This window comes from Lactuca saligna, chromosome 8, assembly GCF_052625555.1.
Source record: "Lactuca saligna cultivar CGN05327 chromosome 8, ASM5262555v1, whole genome shotgun sequence".
In the NCBI taxonomy this organism is placed as follows: Eukaryota; Viridiplantae; Streptophyta; class Magnoliopsida; order Asterales; family Asteraceae; genus Lactuca; species Lactuca saligna.
In genome coordinates this window covers 128500640-128518694 of record NC_136424.1, presented here as the reverse complement: position 1 = coordinate 128518694, position 18055 = coordinate 128500640, and the positions used below count along the sequence as shown (strand labels likewise).

General features: G+C 32.1%; 1 protein-coding gene and 2 long non-coding RNA genes across 3 annotated transcripts; 1 reads left to right on the top strand and 2 right to left on the bottom strand.

Annotated features, from left to right (window-relative positions):
• Positions 1 to 3169: 3169 nt before the first annotated feature.
• LOC145012345 (uncharacterized) lies at positions 3170 to 4293 on the bottom strand. Its single transcript, XR_013664451.1, has 2 exons — positions 3982 to 4293; positions 3170 to 3364 (listed from the first exon to the last, which is right to left on the bottom strand). It is a non-coding gene; the product is annotated as an uncharacterized LOC145012345 (long non-coding RNA).
• Positions 4294 to 6195: 1902 nt separating this feature from the next.
• On the top strand, positions 6196 to 8773 carry LOC145011367 (large ribosomal subunit protein uL18z-like). Its single transcript, XM_078970073.1, has 9 exons — positions 6196 to 6332; positions 7102 to 7171; positions 7277 to 7368; positions 7474 to 7600; positions 7692 to 7771; positions 7868 to 7984; positions 8071 to 8205; positions 8291 to 8460; positions 8542 to 8773. Exons 1-9 carry the CDS (start codon positions 6330 to 6332, stop codon positions 8660 to 8662), a joined length of 915 nt encoding a protein of 304 aa, XP_078826199.1. The 5' UTR covers positions 6196 to 6329; the 3' UTR covers positions 8663 to 8773.
• A 5890-nt stretch (positions 8774 to 14663) lies between these two features.
• Positions 14664 to 16257, bottom strand: LOC145008475 (uncharacterized). Its single transcript, XR_013663476.1, has 3 exons — positions 16049 to 16257; positions 15011 to 15231; positions 14664 to 14946 (listed from the first exon to the last, which is right to left on the bottom strand). It is a non-coding gene; the product is annotated as an uncharacterized LOC145008475 (long non-coding RNA).
• Positions 16258 to 18055: the final 1798 nt, after the last annotated feature.

Here is an 18055-nt window from a genome sequence, read left to right as displayed (position 1 = left end):
TACCCTCGGTGGGAGTGATGACTTGAGAGTAGTAGGGTATAGTGATGATAGCTTCCAGATTGATATGGATCATTTCCGCTCTCAGTTAGGTTGGGTCATTACCTTAAACAGAGAAGCAATAACTTGGAAAGGTTCCAAGCAGGAGACAGTGGCTGATTCAACCTGCGAATCAGAGTATATAGCGACAAGTGAGGTAGCGAAGGAGGTTATATGGCTAAAGAACTTCATTAGAGACCTTGAAGTTGTACCAGCTCCAAAGGGGCCATGGAAATTTTCTGTGATAGTGAAACTGCAGTTGCCTTAGCCAAGGAACCAACGGATCACGGGAGATCTAGACACATCGACATAAAATATCATTTCATCAGACATCGAATAGAAGGACTCCTCGTGGCAAAGAGGTTATCATCGGATGAAAACCTAGCAGATCCCCTCATGAAGGGACTGGGTAAGGTTAAGCATCTCCAGCATGCAAGGTGCATAGGGTTGAAGGGTGATATTAGTTTTAGTAGTTAGATAGCTTTGAAATTTGTAAAGTGTAATTGACATTTGATGATAAATAAAAGTTGTTGTTTATTTATAAGTATAAGTGTTGCTATCTTTTGTCAATTGTTTACTATCATTTCATTTTGCATGTTTTGACTTCCAGAATAATTATGTTATGATATATCATATTATCTCAAATTCAACACGGTCGGTCATATGTTGGAAGTATATATGAATCAAGATTGTCGTGAGTGGGCTTGTAGATGTCTAAGTTGTTGGATATAGCAAGAGGTGCTACAACACTCATGAGTACTCATAAGTTCTGAGTATTGGATTCAACTGACGCTCACTTGTATCACTTCATGGAATTTATCTCGAGTGATTGTGAGACGGTAATATCATATAAGTCTTCAAACCTAGAGATATGAGTTGTTGAGTATGAGTTGGTTATAGATTGATTGTACGAAAACGCATTGGTAACTCGATGTTATAAAACGTACCTTTGTGTATGATTCAACAAGTAGTAGAACAAGCACATGAGTCGAAGTTTATCTATTCCTTCTTGGATTAGACGCGATATCTGGGCCCCTCGATGATTCTGCTTTGACCTGTGAACCGGGTCCGATCAGAACTAAATTGATGTGTTCAATTAAGTTCTATGTCAAACAAATCGGAAATCAGGAAACAAACTGTTGGACAATAAGTAAGATTTTGTTCCATGTATTTGTCCGGCTGATATTTAGAACAAAGGATTATATGATCACTTATCTTAAATGGCGTATCCAGGGCCGGCTCAACCAATTTGGAGTCTCTAAGCGATCCAAACATTTGGGGCCCTTTGACATTACTATCAACTTTGAGAAGCAAAGGTTAATTAGTTGACATTTAAAAAATCACAACCACGATCCACAAACAAATGAAATATATAGTTTTTGGTTTCATTAACCAAATGATTAAATTTTCATAGATGTGAGTTACAACAGTTTGATCATCGAATTATAGTTAAATCTAAAAATATTATTAATGTAAATCTAAGGTATTGTCTTCTCTTGCTTTAAATGGCGTAAATACTTCACCTAATTAAGGTGGTTATTTGATGTAAAAATACGTTGTCATAATAAAAGTTCTTAAATTATCTTGTTATTGTGTACATTCCACATGTATTCTTGCTATTGTCATAACAATTAATGCTGATTTACCCTAATGCTTTATAATATATTATACTGTATAATTTTTTTTAAAATTAAACCCCGTTTATTAATTTAATTACATTCCACACGTATCCTTTCATTAAGTAATAAGTATTAACCCTAACAAGTCTACACTCTACAATCTACAATACAAATATACAATCAATATCAATATATCATATGACATGAAAACAAGTTAACAAGATTAGAAGAAGAACAGATGGATCATGGAACTTGGAAGAAGTAGTTTATTACCGTTTATGGAGATTGGAGAATGCAGGCTTCAATGGAGAAGGAAGAAACTTGAAACCGTATGCAGTGGAGAAGGAAGAAACTGTAAGTGTATGCAGTTGTGCAGTTGTGTTGTGAATCAAAACTCAAAAGTCACAAGTCAAAAGAAGAAGATTAGAAGATGATTGAGCAGATTAGTAGAGCAGTCGATGAGGAATTGAGGGCGCAAACACAGAAATCGCATGTAGTGGAACTATGGAAGAAGAAACGTCGTGTTTTAGCCGTTTAGAGCCTTAGCCGATTAGGGATATAATACATGGACTCCTTGGTTTGTGGGGCCCTCTTGATGTGGGGGCCCTTAGCCCTAACTTTGATTTACATTACATTAAGCCGGCCCTGGGCGTATCATCATCATCTCGGTTACGCGAGACCTTGAAAGAGCTACGATTGTTGATCGGTTCCTGAAGTCATTCTTGTAGTTATAGTTATTAGACTTATCCAAGTGGGAGACTGTTGGATTAGGTGTCTAAGTTCATAATTATTCTTCAAATGTACTTAACCCGTTAGCATGGTCCATTTGGGTTGCATGGCATTGCAACAGTTGGATACATTAAATGAGAGAAAGAACACTTAATGTTTATTAATATATTATAAGTTCTAATATATTAATAATATTATTTTAATTAGTATTGATCAATAATTAATTTAGAATTAATTAAGTGATCAAAAAGAGATTAATTAAATATATGAGATTGATTGTGTAAATCATTTATTATTGTATAGTTGGGCTAATGATCCATGGTTTGTATGGATTGGGTTAAAACTCATAAGGTCCTCCATGGATTGTCCATGGAGGTTACAAACCCATGGATCATGGAATATGAAAAACCATGACAATTAGGGTTTACATGGTGTAACCCTACTTGTGACACAACTATATAAAGACCCCATGGATGACCAAAATCGACACTACAAGCAAGTAATAAACGGCTAGCCGATTTTGAGGTGTAAATGTACTTCTCTCAAAGTTATTCTAAGTATTGTGGTGTTATGTGAGACATTTGAGGCATCACACTTGAGGTGTTAGGCTCACAAGGTTCTCAAGGAATCCAATCAACTAAAAGGCATGTTTTTCTACTAGCATTTATGTTTTAAAGTTCCTTATGTCATGCTAGTTAAGTTAAGAACCTTGGAAAATCATTTTTGCATGTATCTTAGTAAAAAATAAATATAAGGTTTCTAGGGTTGCATGTACACCTTAGGAGTGTTAGAATGCTCAAAACCCTTCATTAACAAGGATAAAAGATAACAGAAACAAGTTTGATTTTTGATTGAATTGATTGACTTTACAAGATAGAAATTTCAGGTTGTCACACCAACTACCGGCATTTTGTTTTGCTTAACGGCCTCACTTTCACCATCCAAGTTAACATCAATTCGACTACTTTCCATTGTTGAACCTAAAATTACAGACAACAAACATAAATCAATAACAACGAAAAGATAACAATGAACTTTTGAGGCAACAAAAATAAATAAAAAACAACCAATATAGATTACAAAAATAAATCAAAAACAATCAGTGAACTTCTGATTATTGTATCTTCAACAAACCACAAAACACACAAAAAAAAAAAAAAAAAAAATACGGTGAGCTTTTGATTAAGTAATAAATTACATAATAAGATATAACAGATTTCATAATACAGATTACAACAAAAATAAATAAAAAACAACCAACATAAATTACAAAATAAATCAAAAACAATCATGAACTTTGATTATTGTATCTTCAACAAACCACAAAACACAAAAAAATGGTGAGCTTTTGATTCGGTAACAGATTACATAGATATAACATATTACATAATACATATTACAACAAATGCAATTTCGAAATCTATAGTTACAATCAACAGGAAAATCGATAGAACATACATTACATAACAGATGGTACCATTCATGGAGGTACCAGTCAAAAAACCGACATTTTACCATATGGAAATAATGGAAATCGCAGGTAATAATCAAGAGATTAATAGATGGAGGTAACAGTTTGAGACTTCGAGAATCTAACCTTGAAGATGAAGACTCGTAATTGCAGGCTTTCAACGATGGTCGGCAATTGGGTTTCTTTGTTCGTTGATTGAACAAAGGGAAAAACGTGAGCGACTGAGCGGGAGATAATAGATACGAATGGGGTCTAAGAATCGAACGAGTCCACCTTCGTCTTCTACTCCAACGAATCAAACGACTCGAGAAATAGTGAGAGCCTTGCAACGAATCGAGTGTTAGCGTCTTATGATTGCGAGAGGGGAATGTGAGTGTTTGCGTTTTTTTTGTTAAGAATGAATTTTACAGTCACAAACCCTAAAAATGATAAGGCATTAACGCCACCTTCTTTTTCCAAATTTTTATAAACAAAATCACCAATATATATATATATATATATATATATATATATATATATATATATATATATATATATATATATATATATATATATATATATATATATATATATATATATATATATATATATATATATATATATATATAGAGGTGTGTACCCGTCGGTACCGGTTCCGGTTAACCACCGGTTCTGGGTACCCGGTATTGGAACCTGAACTGCTTAAGGCGGTTCCGAAACTTTAGGAACTGGAACTGGAACCGCATAGGACAGTTCTAGTTCCAGAACCGACAGTTCCGAAACAATTCCGGTTCCGAAAGCAGGTACCCGGTTCCACTGCTTATCCCTAAAAATACTTATTTACCAATGATTTTTGTCTGTTTTATTATTGAACACAAAGATGGTGACGTATTTTAACTAAATATAAAAACCACATTCTTAATCTAGCTAAAGATAGTGATGTATTTTAACTAAATATATATATAAAAAAAATCATATTCTAAAACTAATGAAAAAGAAAAAACCGAGCAAAAAACTTGAACTATAATAAGCTTGATTCAAATTACCAACCGCTCAATACAAATCATAATATATTATGTTATATTCAAATCATGAACTTTATTTTTGTAGGAATCATTTAAAATATATCAAACTATCGTGCTTAATACAACGAAGTAATAACTAAATGACTATACTTTATTTTAAATGCCGTATAATTCTAATATAATATCTGTATAATTAAATTTATGTACAAGATGTATAGGGTTCGCCTAATATATATTTATAGTAAAAGAAATCTTCAGAAAAGTCTTAAAATTTTACCTAACTTACAAAAAAGTCTCAAACTAAATTTGTTTACAAAAAGAACATGAATTATCGGTAAAAATGACGATTTGACCCATTTTTCCGGCTTACCGTTTTTATTACTTATATGTTTCACTAAAGTCCCATTATTTTACCCTAATTTGCGAATAAGTCTCAAAATAAAATTTACGGATGCTTTGACCTTTTTCTTCATGTAACATATATTTTATCGGTTTTATTGCTGACTTTAGACACCTAGTCATTAAATTAGCTGATAAGATGAATACGATGTGTTATATAATGTCACATTTACTGTAAACTTTGATATACATCTCATTGGCTCATTTATGATCATGTATCTACGTCAGCAATGAAACCAATAAATTATGTGTTTTCAAGAAAAAAAAATGTAGAAAATGAGTTGATGTCTGATGAGATGTATATATTGGGTTACATATGATTAGATAGACAATTTGATATTTCTTATAAACGTAAAAAATAATGCAGTTGTTTTTAGTTTATGTAATTATTGTAGTCTTCATTGGATGCATTTTATGTTCTAAAAAGATATACAATACATTAGGATATCAAATTTTATAGTAAACATAACATTATATAACTCAAAATACCCATCTCATCATTTCATTTAATGACTAGGTATCCGGGTCAACAATGAAACCGGTAAAATTTATGTACATAGAGCAAATGATCAAATCATCAGTAAATTTTATTGTGGGACTTATTTGCAAATTAGGGTAAAATAATAAAACTTTAGTGAAACAGGTAAATAATAAAACTGGTAAACCGGAAAAAATGGGCAAAATCGTCTTTTTTACCAGTAGTTCATGCTTTTTCATAAACAAAATTTAATTTGAAATTTTTTCGTAAATTAAAGTAAAATTTTAAGATTTTTCTGAAAATTTTCTATTATAGTAAAAACATTAGAAAAAACACTTATCACTCATATTAGAGTTTATAACATTAAATTTGTCGGGGCTGTATTTGACAAATAATAACACTCTACGGGTCTATATGAAACTTTATTCGGTATAGAAAACCCTAAGACGATTGGTGAAACAATAAACAATCCTAGCCGTCGATCTACACTTTCTTTTAGGGTTTTTGGTATTTGAACGCCTTCATATTCAATCTTAACTCGTTGCCGCTGTAATCTCTCTTTCCTCCCCAACACTTTCTCCCCGGAGGCAATCATGGTAACGATCTTCAACCTATTTCTGTAAATTCTGTCAATTCGATTTATCCATTATATACACAGTGAAAAAGAAACGAGATTGTTCTGTTTAGGGGAATCGCATGTTAAAACAGCGCTAATTGCTATATGTTTTCTGTTGAATTTACGATTACATTCCAATATAAATGATCAAGTCAATTGTGTGTATAATCAATCTTCAATGAAATGTGAGGTTTTCTTTATTTCAATTTGCGCCGTCGAAGCTGAAGTGACTATACACAGTTGCACCGTATCACATTGAGTTATTTTGCTGATTAGCTAGTCTTCGATCCTATTTCTGCTCGTTTGAGACTTGCAAATTGATGCAAAGTGGATCTTTTTTTACCATAATTCATGCGATAGTACTTTCTGGTGTACTCTGCTCGTTTGGATCTACATTCTTCTTTTTGGGTGAATCGTACTCCTTATGAACCATAAGAATTGCATTATTTTTTGTATATCTCCAGCTTTCTTACCACATTTCTTTGTAATTTGAGGAAGTGATTTAAATAAGGATACTACATGCCCACTATGTCAATCCTTGTTAAACTCGCCATCGATCAAAATAGTTAACAAGATCTTTGTCAATTTTAATGTATAGTCGAGTGCAATATTTATAGTCACCAATAATGCAACTCTACCATGTTTTACAAATCTATGTTGAATTCTGCACTTAGGATTTCTGTTAATCTATCTTGATTTGAAGTTCTTGATTTTTATGCTGTTTGCTGATGATTGTTTTACTTCTGAAGGTTTTTGTCAAATCACAAAAGTCGCGATCCTACTTCAAACGGTTTCAGGTCAAGTTTAAGAGAAGGAGACGTATGTATATATTTCTTATCTTTCATACATTGTATTTGGTATCCCATTGTTATTTCTTCTAATTACATCAGTAATCCAAATGCTTCTTCATGTTTATCAATGCAGAGGGTAAAACTGATTATCGTGCAAGAATCCGTCTTATTAATCAAGACAAAAACAAGTACAACACACCAAAATATCGTTATGTTGTGCGATTCGTATCCTTTCCATTAACCCATTTTTCTTTCTATCATTCCTCTATTGGCTTTTATATGCTTTTAACATTTTCCCCATTAAAAAGTGACCCTTAATGATGCTTTTAGACCAACAAAGATATAATTGCACAAGTTATATCTGCAAGCATTGCTGGTGATATGATCCTTGCATCAGCATATGCTCATGAGCTCCCTCACTATGGTCTCAAAGTAGGCCTCACAAATTATGCTGCAGGTATTTTCTATTTCTGTGTCTTATTTTATTTCACATAATCTTATTTCACATTTATAAAAAATTTGAAACTTTAAACTCTTCTCAAACATAGCCTACTGCACTGGACTTTTATTGGCTCGTCGAGTCTTGAAAAAGCTTGAAATGGATGAGGAGTATGAGGGAAATGTTGAGGTATATATAAAAATTAAAACCCTAGTTTTTGTTTTTTCCCATTAATATAAAGGGATAAATACAAAAAGACGAATATGCCCCCATTATGTTTTTCAGGCAACTGGTGAGGATTACTCTGTTGAGCCAGCAGAGAGCAGGAGGCCTTTCAGGGCACTTTTGGATGTTGGTCTTCTCAGAACCACCACTGGGAACCGTGTGTTCGGTGCCCTTAAGGTATTATAAATTGTATAACACCATTACAATAAAAGGGGTTTGACCGTAATTTTGTCATGGTTTGACTTTATTTAATTTTCAATCAGGGAGCTTTGGATGGTGGACTTGATATCCCTCACAGTGAAAAGAGGTTTGCTGGATTTAGCAAAGATGGGAAGCAACTTGATGCTGATGTTCATCGCAAGTATATTTATGGGGGACATGTTGCTTCCTACATGAGGGTTAGTATTGTAATTTCATATTATTATAGCATCTTGTTTGTATTTTTCTTTCTAAGTGAAAGTATATGTTGGTGTTTTTTTGTAGACTTTAATGGAGGATGAGCCAGAGAAGTATCAGACTCACTTTTCTGATTACATTAAAGCTGGAATTGATCCGGATAACATTGAAGAGATTTACAAGAAAGTGCATGCAGCTATTCGAGCGGACCCCACACCAAAGAAAACTCAGAAGCAACCACCTAAGGAGCACAAGAGGTATGTGTTGATACTGGCTGTTTTAAATTATTTGAATTTATGAAAGAAAAGAGAAGGTTTATATTTTGTTTTTTTGTTTAGGTATAACTTGAAGAAGTTGACATATGAAGAGAGGAAGCAAAAGCTTATTGAGAGATTGAATGCTTTGAATGCTGCTGCCGGAGCAAATGATGATGATGATGATGAGGAAGATGATGAGTGAAGAAGATGATGGGATTGTGTTTGATTTTGAAATGATAATTTTTGGAGACGAGAGAGTAGTACTTTTGGTTGACTTTTATATGATAATGATGATTGTCGTTTTGGTTTTAAATGAGTTTTTAAAGTCTTTGAAGTGTATTAATTTTTTACCGCTAATACCTTATAATCTGCTTGCTTTTTGGTTTGTTCAAGTTAATTTATTGGACGCATTATTTAAAAAAAAAAAGATAAGAGTAAAGCACAGTCAAATATGTTAAATGCTACCCCAAAGAAATTATATTAAAGTATTCTTAGTGATTAACTAAAAGAAATCATGACAATATTAATAGACTATTTTTGAAGTTACTTTTTCAGCTATAAATTTAGTAACATTGTTTGCTCATTTGGTCTCTATCCGAACTAAACAGTCTATTTTTTAATCTTTTTATTATTTTTATTTATGTTATTAACTTATTAGTATTTTAAAAAATGGTAACTAAATATGTGGTCCACCTTCCTACCCACCCTCTCCTCATTAACCTTTTCTTCTGGCACTAAACTTTCGGTGAATAATCACCCCCTTTGTCTTCTCCGACTTGACTGCAAGAACACCACCATACCGTTTATTTGAAGCAAATCAAAAGCAAATAATAGGAAATCGTACCAGAAACATGGAAAATGGAAAAATTGGAAATCGGAAAAATTAGAGAATCACTACCATATCTGAAGCAAATTTGAAGGAAATCAAATCGGAAAATGGGAAAAACAAATCTGAACAAGATAAAGCCGAAAACTCAAACCACCGTAGATCTGAAGCAAAACCAAACCGGAAACCAGATCCGAGGCAAACCATCAAAGAAACCACAAAGTTTGATGGGGTGGCCTTCTACTTCTGCTTCACTGGGAAAACCAGATCGATGGTCATAGCTTTTTGCCAACGATGGCAGTAGCGGCCAAAACTTTTCATCGGAAAAGGCACTGATGGACGGACGTGGGTCAAGGAGACGTGAATAGTGAGAGAGAAGAAATTTCATTACAACGTTAGTGTTAGCTCCGACAAAACTTGATGAGAGGTGACACATGTCAACGACATCATCGGTTCCGGCTGAAGGTCTAGCGACAGAGAAAGGAGGAAGGTGGTAGACGATTTCAATGAAATGAATAAAAGTTTTAGGTTGTAAACAACTGAGTTGAGTTAAGGAGATAAAAAAATTATAACGAGACTATTTTTTAATTATAATTAAACTAATTATTTAAATTGATTAAAAATATAAAAAATCAAATAATGGTAAACATGTCTTTGTAGGTCGGATAGGATCTAACTACGTAACAAAATTACATCTTAAGGACCGTCTGAGTTATAACAAAGAATTACGGACCAGGCACGTAAATTCCCCCAAACTATAGGGATCATTTGCATAATTTACTCTTTATAAAATTAAAGAATCTAAGTTATAACAAAGAATTAGGGACCAAACACGTAAATTACCCCAAACTATAGGGATCATTCGCATAAATTTACTCTTTATAAACTTAAAGAAATTGAGTGTGTTTATTTAATACCCAGATATTTTTCTGGAATTAACCCGCATTTAATAAAAACTCGGTCCCACAAAAATATTTACATTTAAAACACTAGGTGTTACTATCAAACATCAATACAACCATAACAAGTAAATATAAATTACATCAATACTATTAATAAGAAACTTAGCAAGTTCCATTTCATTCTCTATCTCTTAACTTCTAACTTGAATCTATTATCTTTACTCCTTAAGTACATCCTCAGATACATGACATTAAAAAGAAATACGTAAGACAATAATATCTCGTGAGATACGTGAGTTTGTAATCCAAAACATTTACCACATTTTCATCAAAAACATTTCATTATGTAAAACATATTTCAAATATAAATTTTCCACATATTTCATTCCACATCAAATCATTTCATTAGACATAACATAATTCAAAAGACTTTTCTTTTCACATTCCATTTCCTTCTTTCATTAAGGGCTAATTCTGGTGTTGAATCGTTGCCATTTTTATACTTATGGTCTAGCAATACCTCCAAGTCTATACCAAGGTGAAAAGAACAAAATCAGTTTACCCTAACATCATTTACGTTAGGACATATATATCGCGAAGGGCAGCGCCACCCCGATAGATTCCTCTATATCTCGTTATGGGGATATCATGACTTGAGCAATATATATTCTTTTCATTATTCCATGCTTTTCATTACTTTCCTTGTTTTTTCACATTCCATACATTAGTATCAAAATACTCATTTCAAAAGTAAAACCTCTACATTTTAAAACATTTCAACACATTATCAAAACATTCTTCCTTCCAAAACATCATTTGCTTCCAAAACGTTTTTGCTTTCAAGGCATTCTTTCAAGACATTTCTTTCAAAAATATTTATCATTTTTATTTCAAAACGTTTCATATATCAAAGCATTGATATTTCATTATCATAAAATCATTTTGCCATGTACCCCAAAGTGGGAAAATGCCAAAACGTACGCATCTTAATCACAAGAAGGTTAGCTAGTCCTCTTCTAGTTTCTTTCCTTAGAGCAACATTCTCAAACACCACCTATATAACAAGTGGGTGAAAGTCAAAGAATGACCAAAATACCCCTTATAGGTTCCATTACTAAATTTTATTGCTTCAACTCATTCCTCATGAAAAAATATGAATATATGCGAAAACCCTGTGTAAATCCAAGTCCGTATGAAAACGTTATGAGGAAAATACTAAAGTTCAGATTTTGATTGAACTGAACATTCTGATCCCTGCATGCAGGTCACACCCTTGACCACGTGGGTCGCGTCCCGAGGCACCCCAAACACACCTAATAACTCACTTTTTGAGACTTAAACTTGCTTGGACGGTTTTGTTCTTTTAGGTAACCAATTTTAACATCTTTAAATGTCTCCAAGCACTATTAGAGGGAGTTTTATCATGTCAAAACATTTAACTTAATTAATTAAGTCCTCAATCCAAATACTAAGTTTATAATGCTTACAATCACACAACTGGAAGGCTTAAGAGCTTAAGTTGCTCACCTTTGCATTCCAACCATTGTGATTCATAACAAAGTCATTCAAAACATCATTGGATGTTGTCAAGTGTTTAACATTACACAAATCTCATGTTAAGTCGTTAATGGGGGTTATAAAATGTCCAGTTCCATTCCAACTTTCTCATTTTGCCCTTATGGGCACAAAGTCCATGTATTCATCTAATAATCAACTCCAAATCATTCTAATAGCATCTATTCCAGGTTATGAACTTCATTTGATCAACAAATATACCATAATACATAAAATCCATTGATGTCATCATATTTTCCTAATTTTATATTCCCAAATTGTTATTAGGCTAAAAAAATCACTAGACTTAGAACTTTACTAGCATTCCATCATGTTTTTGTTCTAATGTCATCTATAGAGTTTCAGTTCATGTTCATAAATTTCATTCACTTCTAGTATTCCAATCATCATGTAGATATCAATAGATTTTCTAAAGCCCTTATGACAAAATATTCCATAAATTAAACTAAAAATCATTCAAGTCTTCATGTCTTAGCATTCAAATCACATTATTAGTATCAAATCATGTTTATGAGTATCATATACCCATTAAATGATCACATATAAAGGATTACATTGTTTTTATCACAAATTTCCCCAAAACAATACAAATCCATGTTTGTACTTGATTCTATCATCATGGATGAACTTGAGCATTCAAATTGGATTTATTGCTATCAAATATCATCTAGGTCATAGAATCTAATCCCATTTCATCATAAATTGTAATATCTCCAAGTTAAGTTTTCAAGGGTTCATGAAGATTTTTACCCAATTCATCAAGTACATTAATGATATGATTGGATTAAGATTAGAACCATGGAAATCACTCAAGGGAGGTTAGAATACCAAACCTTAATCATTGAATTCCTTAAAACTCGATTATGGGGCTTTCCAATTTCACAAAAACGATTTCTAGGTTGAAATGAAGAGAAATTATACCTTATTAGCCTTTGATTGCTTTCCTTCTTGTATGCTTCAAAACTTTCTTGATTCAAACCTTAGATGGTGAAGATAAAGAAATCGCCCTTTACAAAGCTCCTGCTTGCAAATCACAATTTGAAGAAAGTGTGAAGGGTGAATGCCCTTTTCACATTTGGTCCCTCAAGTTAATTGTTTTGTTCAAAACTGAACAAACTTCAATATTTGTGATCTTAATTAAGTTTTGGCATAATAAGTCATTCCTCATATAATTTATAAACTTTGTGGTCCATATTCCATTAAGTGGGTCAACCCTTTGGCCAACTCACTTTACCAAGTTGACACTTACGACAATTTAACTTTAAAGTGTGGTTATTTCCACTTTTAACTTTCTAAACTTCATATTAACTAATGATATGATTATTTCTTGATGATTTAACTATATAAATCATTTTTCATTTATTCGCTTTATTAATTTAAGAACTTAGTCTTATATTTGTAGGATGTTACAGTGTTTACATATCTACTATTTAAGTTAAAGGTGCAAATATGGGTTTAAAGCACTAAGCACACACACATACATATATACACATAGAGATTCTTGTTAAAATATGGGTTTAAAATCTCAATTTCTTCCAAAAATCTTCATTTCCGATTCTGATTAACAAACCCTAGACCTTTATTGAGCTTCAAGAACTCAACACAATTTTCATATATAATGAACTCTAGATCTGATGAACGTTTAAAGAACCCGAAATCCTTTCTAGTAAACCCATATGATGAAATCCAAACCTACTAGAATCAAAACACACACAAACCGAAAAACCCTAAATAGAAATCATATCTGGAACCAACTCAATGAAAATGAACAAGAAACTTGTATGTCTGTGTTCATTTGTTCGTGTTCAAAGAAATGATAACAAGAAACCCAAATATGTGTTTGTAATGAACCAAAGTTCATGTGTGTATGTGTGTGTGTTTGGGTTGAACTCAATTTTGGAACCACGAATAAGAAACCCAAATTTATGGATTTTTTAAAACAAAAACTTTTGTGTTCTTTCGTATTCATCTTTGAATCTAAACCCCGATTTTTGGGTTTGTTTCAACGGATGGAGAAAAGAAAAATCTAGAAAATGCATGTCCTTCAAGAACTTTAATCGTCAGAAAATTATGTTTGGCTAGAGAAGATAATTGAAGTAGTCTCGCTGGAGCTACCAAGGACGTTGGAAACCAACTAAACCTACACTACCGGTCTACCCCCAATGATAATAGTATTTTGTTAACATGATAAACATGTTTAATGATCATGTGTACAAAAAAACCATAAGTAACTACATGTATGCACAAGATAAAGTTTATGAGCTTATAAGTCATTAACCTAAATACAATATATACATTTTAACACTAAAAATGTTATAGTGCCCAACTTGTTAATATATATTCGAAATCCGAGAACTAGGCAACACTTTGTTTATAATATCAGTTGACTTCCAATTCTCATATGAGGGGTTGAGATAATTCCATCTTCAAGTTTGACGGAAATGACAATCTATTTCGATGTTTTTTTATTTTTTATTATTTATTTATTTATTTATTTATTTTTTTATAAATTAATTAATTTATTTTAAAATGGAAAACATGATTGTTTGCAATATGAATAGTTGTCTAACTGTCGCACCATAATAAGTTCACCGGTTTAAGGAACCAACAAAAGACTTGAGTTTACTCAATGGTAAATGATCAAATCTTTTATGCCACAAGTATACAATAACGTGAGAAATAGACATGACATATAAGAATTGATACGTCATACATGTTCGAGATTTATGAACAAAAAAAACTACTAAATAACCATCTTTAAATCAATTGCACCATCATAGTAACTAAACATGATAATGGAATCATAATATCTACTTGGTCAATTCCATCCAATCAAACATACCATAGGTTTTAAAATCATAGTCAATGCCTTCTTAAAACAACAATGCACAAATAAAAAATGTCAAGAATATCATCTTTTATTATATATATATGTGAGACAAAACACTTGTTGTTCAAGCCAACAATGACTAGGTTTTTAAAACCACTTGAACCAAATCAAAACTCAATGAATAAATCCCTCAAAAAGATCCTTGGAAAATAGTGAATACCACATACGACACATCATCTCTCACACACCAAAACTCATACCAAAAGAACAAAAAACACCCTCAGCAAATCCTTTTGGTCTGAATCTTTGCTCTTCAATGTCCATTTGTGCAAAACCATGCCATATACATCCACCTGATACACCATCAAATTCACTCAAAATCACAAGGAAAATGATTCATAAAGAAAAAAAGATCACCTTTTTCATTATTCGTTGATCTTTTTATTGCCATTTTTGCCCCCTTTTACTCCTTCAAACTACTTTATCGATTGAAAATAGATGAACCAATAAAAGTTGAGACTTGAAATAATCCGATAATTGCAACAAGAGCATATGAAGCAATCCAAACAGCAACCGCATAAATCGATTTTAGGACACCAGGGTAGGCCATGTAAAGAGGTTAAAGCATAACACCAAATCTGAATCAATAATAAACACATTTCTAAGATTTATTTAATAAAATTCAAAAAGGAAAGTGCTAAATACAAGAAATAGTAATGTACAATGCTATGATATAAGAATTTGGAAGGTATATTGCTATTTCTTGCATTTAGCCCAAAAAAGAAAAAAGATAAAAAGAATGCCACAAGATTTATTGATCTTAAAGAAGGATAAACATCACTCAAGACTCTTCTATACAGATTTCTTGAATGAAAAGAAACTTTGATTCCAGAAAAACTTCATTTAAAGTAAAGTTTTATTCAAGAAACTTCTCATTCTGAAAAATACCCAATTGCAGTTACATATGAAACCTAATCAACCACTTATCAAAGTATAACAAAAATAGTTGATTTAAGGGGGTGCTTGGATTTGATTAGAGAAACTTCAGTGTTTAACATGTTAATCGATTCAGATTCTGATTGACTAAATATTTAAACATGATTAATTGAATAACCAATTTTGAAAATGCACATCGTCCAAACACCACCTAATTTTTGTACAAAGTAATTACTTCGATTCCCAGTGTGTACCCACTTTCAATCCATAACCCCTTTGATATTATCAAAAACAGTTTCAATCGCATTAGCGTAATGTCTCGCGATCGTTTCTTATGAAGCTTAAACCGATCATATTCAAGTGCAAGAAACGTGTAATCTCCAAATTTCAAAATACCCAAAGCAAAATCATCAAAACCCCCAAAAAACCCTTATCATAAAATATCAAAACAAGATTAAAATACAACTATACAGACCTACAATATACTCGAACCATTCAGAGAGAGAAAGAAAGGCTCACCCTATGATAATGTGACGATTGAAGACGAAAAATGGGATCAGAGAATAGGGGTTTTATTGTTTTTGATTGCAATAGAGATTTCGTCTGATTAAGGGAAAAGAGATTCCCTTGTGGTGTTGACGTTGTCCAAGGGCCAGGCTACTTACTCACCTTTCGGAAGTCTCTTCGCCGTGAAATGTGAAATGTATCTTTCTGGTTGTCAACTGATCAAAGATACTTAATGACAAGTATAGTTTCTAAACTTCTACAACATATGCGTTTAGTCCCCAAATTTTTAGAATATACACCTTTAGTCCCTTGAGAAACTAGGACAGATCAAGAGTTCAGTGGTAGCACCCTAATGTAAAAAAAAAGTCCAAAACAAATGTTATGTGAAAAGGGTTTGGGGTAGCCCACATTATTTTTAGTGGCAGTAGAAATCCATAAAAAAAATAATAAAATAAAAAATAATGTAGCAAAATGGGCTAATATGCATGTGGTATTGAGTGAGGGGCAAAAGTTAGAATCTAATTTTTTTTGGTCTAATTTTTTAAATATTATATATGTATATATATTTATTTAAAAATAAAAAAAATTTATAATAGTGATAAAGGTTATTTTTTTTGGTCGATCCATAACATTTGATAATATTTAAATCATCATGACTCGTTCAAATAACATGGACTCTATTGTTGTCCGCCTCTCATATTTTAATAAGGATGGACAGTTTTGGATAAACCATATTAAAATGTTATTTATGGTTTAATTGTTTTTCTTGTAAAATGATTATTTTTCAAGCAATAGTGTTTTTGGCCTTTTTGAAAATACTATGATCTAAATATTATGGTTGAGATCTTATATCCTCAATTTCAATTGGTCCTACAAAACAATCATATGATCTTTGAATGAAGATTGTATGTTGATCAATTTCATAATATGAAGTGTTAATAGTGTCGTTTGAAAATCAATATATATGATAAATAGAAGGCGTAAAATGGGTATATAAGTTGTTATTATTTGTAGGTAAATATAACCTTAAAAACAAAAGCCAAAATAGTGTGATTGACGTTTTGTTCCCTTCCTTTCCCATCACGATTGTCCAATGTAGAATGACCATCAAAATGAACATGCTACACAAATACGTGCTAGCAACTCCTAATTCTAAACAAGTTTTTATTCGAATAAATTATTTTGGTGTTGGGCCTAATGATAATCGCTAAAAATGGGTTGTTATCATCCACTACAACTTCTCTGGTTTATGAGGATATGGGGAGGAGGCTTGCTATAGACGATGTGTTAAGCAACCATTTTCAAAACCTTTATCACAACACAAACTTGTGGTTATCCATATTTGAAACCCTTATGGCCTGAACTTGAGTCACCTACGGAGAGGTGTTGAACAAACCTTACCTAAAGAACCAACATGTGATGCTTGCATATCAGTAGTCGTTATGACACCCAAAAGATTTCGCCTCCATGATACAATTGTATATTATGGTATTTTGACAATTTACAACTCACAGTCATAAAGATAACTTGGATTTACATATCAAATGCTCACACGATATCATGTAATTCACAACCAAGCATGTAGACTTAAGTTGATATGCACATATTTTTGGCGAATAGTCGTGAACTTGCTTTGGTAGAAAACAAAATAGACTAGTGTTGAATCCTCGAAATTCTTGAGAATTCTTTTCTTAAATTACATGTGTCGTTAGAAACTTTTTGCTACTACATTTCATTGCTAGTTTATGGTTATCAATATTTTTTTAACATTATATACGAACATATGGCCAAATAACAAATTTCACATTTTTCCTTTTAGGTATTGTAATGTTAATCGGGACATCACACTTTAGTTCAAGACATTAGTCAGTTAGCTTCATCACTTGATACCTTTTATTATGTATCATACTTTAAATTATACCAACATATTTTCGATTATTTCATCATACTTTTCGGTATGTATAATCTTTACATATTAAAGTCTTATAAGTTTGATAAGCAAATATAATCCAATAATTA

What these genes read in the sequence shown, in the direction of transcription:
- LOC145011367 (XM_078970073.1), top strand. An exon ending in AGTATGAGGGAAATGTTGAG is followed by an intron (nt 7,772 to 7,867) that starts GTATATATAAAA and finishes TATGTTTTTCAG; the next exon opens with GCAACTGGTGAGGATTACTC. An exon ending in ATGTTGCTTCCTACATGAGG is followed by an intron (nt 8,206 to 8,290) that starts GTTAGTATTGTA and finishes GTTTTTTTGTAG; the next exon opens with ACTTTAATGGAGGATGAGCC.